General features: G+C 56.1%; 1 protein-coding gene across 1 annotated transcript; it reads left to right on the forward strand.

Annotated features, from left to right (window-relative positions):
• Nucleotides 1–1180: 1180 nt before the first annotated feature.
• Nucleotides 1181–2715, forward strand: LOC113409101 (folate receptor beta-like; the record flags this gene model as incomplete). Its single annotated transcript, XM_026662693.2, has 2 exons — nucleotides 1181–1318; nucleotides 2527–2715. Coding segments are annotated over exons 1-2 (327 nt in total), but the record flags the coding sequence as incomplete, so codon positions are not given.
• Nucleotides 2716–2960: the final 245 nt, after the last annotated feature.

Here is a 2960-nt window from a genome sequence, read left to right on the forward strand (position 1 = left end):
GTCATGTTTTTCTGTGGTGATGTGGGCTGGCTGGTGTCAATGTGATTAGGTTTGTAACTGCTGTTTGTTTCTAGAGGGGTGTGACTTACTTTCTAACACTAGGCTGTGGCCCATGTATGTCTTGTTCCTGGGCTGGGTGCACAGGTAGTGCTTTGGGGGGGATCTGCTTCTATAAAAACTGCAGCAGTGGAACCTTATATTTGTGGTTTATAGGGTAATACTAGAAGGTGGAGGAAACCACTTGGTCTAATGGGGGGGGGAGAGAGAAGAGATTTAACAAGAGGGAATAAGTGATAATCAAATAGTACAAGGCCTTGTACTAGCTTCCAATTTCTAATGCCTGTAAAAGCCCCATGTCAGGGGTGGAGAGCCCAGTGACTTCAAATGAACAGGCATAACTGTGATTGTAAGTTTCCTGTGACCAAGTGTTGGTGGGCTGTGAGTCTGCTCTTGCAGCCTAATGTTCGGCTAGTGTGTAACTGGCCAGTCGGTCCACCCTGCCCCAGCTGACTGGAAGTAACCAGACAGGGCTGGCTGTGACCTAGCCTCCTCAGATGCCCTGTTGGAGGACCACAGAGCTAACAAAGGGGGGGAATACAACCCAATGGGTCTCATCTCATGCTATGGTTCCAGCACGGAAGCCTGCTGGTGGGGTTAGTGGTGTTGGCTGGCCAGGGTCAAGCTCAGTGGCCATTGCCGACTCTCTGGATAAAGCTCAGATGAGGCAACCAGTGTCTGGTTCTGTATCATTGGCTAATACAAAGGGTGTGGCATGAATGCACCCATGGGTGGCTGTAGGGTGGAGGGGAGCTCCTAGCTAGGGTGGAAACTAGCCCACTCTGAGGCGAGCCATTGGGAGCTCCGTTCAGAGCCCCTTGCAAGGCAAAGCAGTCACCCTGGGGTCGGGGTTTGGGGAAGTGCCTGCCCCAGGTTGCCTAGGTGGGATGGTTAGAGGGCAAAAGCTCCCGTAGAGCAGGAGGCTTTGTGGTCTCTCTCCTGGGTCTCTGCAGAGCACCGGTCGCGGTAGCAGGCCAGCACGGATGCTCTTGGCTGGGGATCCCCTTTGTGCGCTCGGAGCTATGCCCCCATTCTAATGAAGGCAGCCAGGCCACATCTCGGCAGCTGCACTAACTTGTCTTCTCTTCCACCCTACTCCCCCCCTTGCTCTGGTCGCAGGGAGATGGCAGCGCGGTGGGCCGTGCTGGGGCTCTTGGCTGCCTGCGTGGCCAGTGCTGCGAAGGAATCTGTGCTGAACGTGTGCATGGACGCCAAGCACCACAAAACCAAGCCAGGCCCGGAGGGGGCGCTGCATGGCCAGGTACGGGTCTTGTCCTACTGACACCTCAGTCCCATCCCTGACCACTTGGAGCTTTGGGTGAGGAGTAACTGAGTCACCTGGGCCTGCCGTCCCTTCCAGTGCAGGCTGGTTCCTTACGCCGGGTTCTCTGGGGCCGTGGAGGACTGCCGTGCAGGGAGCTGGAGGTGTTGGCAACGCACCAAGGATTGGGGGTTTCTCTCACAGCCCTAGGAGGCTGAGGCAGGCAGGGTCGTGATGCCAGCGTCCTTAGGCTGGCAATGAGATCAGCTCTCTGGCAGCAGCGAAGTAAGCCATGCAAACCGGGCTACTTCATCCTCCTGAAAAGAGGCCTGTCCCTTGCTGGTGCCCTAGGGAAGGCCTCGGACTGGGGCAGAGGGCCGGGGAGCCAGGACTCCTGGGTTGCCGTCCTAGCTCTGCCACTGATTCTGTGGGCGGACTTGGCTATGTCCCTGTTAACTTCACTGGAATAAACTGGCCCAAGTAGCAAAGGTGTTAACACAGGTACTGGAATTAGGGGTGCAGGGCTGGTTCTGCAGCACCCCCTGACTTGAAGTGGTTTCCATCATATACAGGCCCAGGTATCCAAGGTGTTAACCTCACCCTGTCACTGTCTAGCCCACATTCAAACCCACATTCAAAACACTGTATCCTGGAAAAGGAGTTCTGGGCCAGTATAGCCCATCCCCCTCACTTTGCTCACCGGTTACATGTGTTCTCCATGAACTAATTCAGTTCAGATTTCTAGTCCCATGTTTCTTAACTCAAGGCTCATGTTGAAGTGGTGCCTTGTCACCAGGAGGCTTTTTCATTTGGACAAATTCAGTCTGTCTCCTCTTCGCACCTTCCCCCCCCCCATCCCCACTTACCCAGCATCCCACAGAGGAGATCACAATTGGGGGAGGGGGCTAGATCTGGAGGCCCTAATCAAACATCATTTATCAGCTCGGTGGCTGCCCCTCCTGCCCCCAGTCTGTAGCTTCCCCACTTCACAGCATTTTGTAGTCTTACAGATCTCAAGCACTCTGCAAAAAAGCATCTCTGCCCTTCAATCCCTGGTCCTTAGCCATGGCCCTACCAGTGCTCTGATACCAGAGCAGTCCCACTTGGCACTACTAGAGGCCAGTGATGCTGCTGCATCCACAGCATCCTGTCTGCCCCCCGGGCGAGCTGCCAGTCCCCTGTGTACCCGTCTCTCGCTGTGTTCGCAGTGTGCCCCGTGGAAAGACCACGCCTGCTGCACGGCCGAGACCAGCACGGGGGCTCACCAGGACCAGTCCTACCTGTACAACTTCAACTGGAACCACTGCGGGGTGATGCCAGAGAAGTGCAAGCAGCACTTCATCCAGGACACGTGTCTGTACGAGTGCTCGCCCAACCTGGGGCCCTGGATCGACCAGGTCAGGGGGCGTTGGGGCTGGGCACTGGGGGTGGGAGAGAAGGCTGGCTTAGTGCATGTACTCACGGCTCCCTCTAGTGGCAGGTCCTAGCAGTTCACTCTCTCAAGCACCACACGGAGTTGCTCCTTCAGCTTGAGCAGTCCGGGCTTGTGCTTTCTGTGCCAAAGGCCCCAGGTTCAATTCTCCACTGGCAGCTGGTGTCCCCATATCCAGCCAGGGCCCATTGCATGTGGGCAGGATGATCC

Source organism: Terrapene carolina, unplaced genomic scaffold (genome assembly GCF_002925995.2).
Source record: "Terrapene carolina triunguis isolate 2854851 unplaced genomic scaffold, T_m_triunguis-2.0 Scaffold29591, whole genome shotgun sequence".
NCBI classification, from domain to species: domain Eukaryota; kingdom Metazoa; phylum Chordata; order Testudines; family Emydidae; genus Terrapene; species Terrapene triunguis.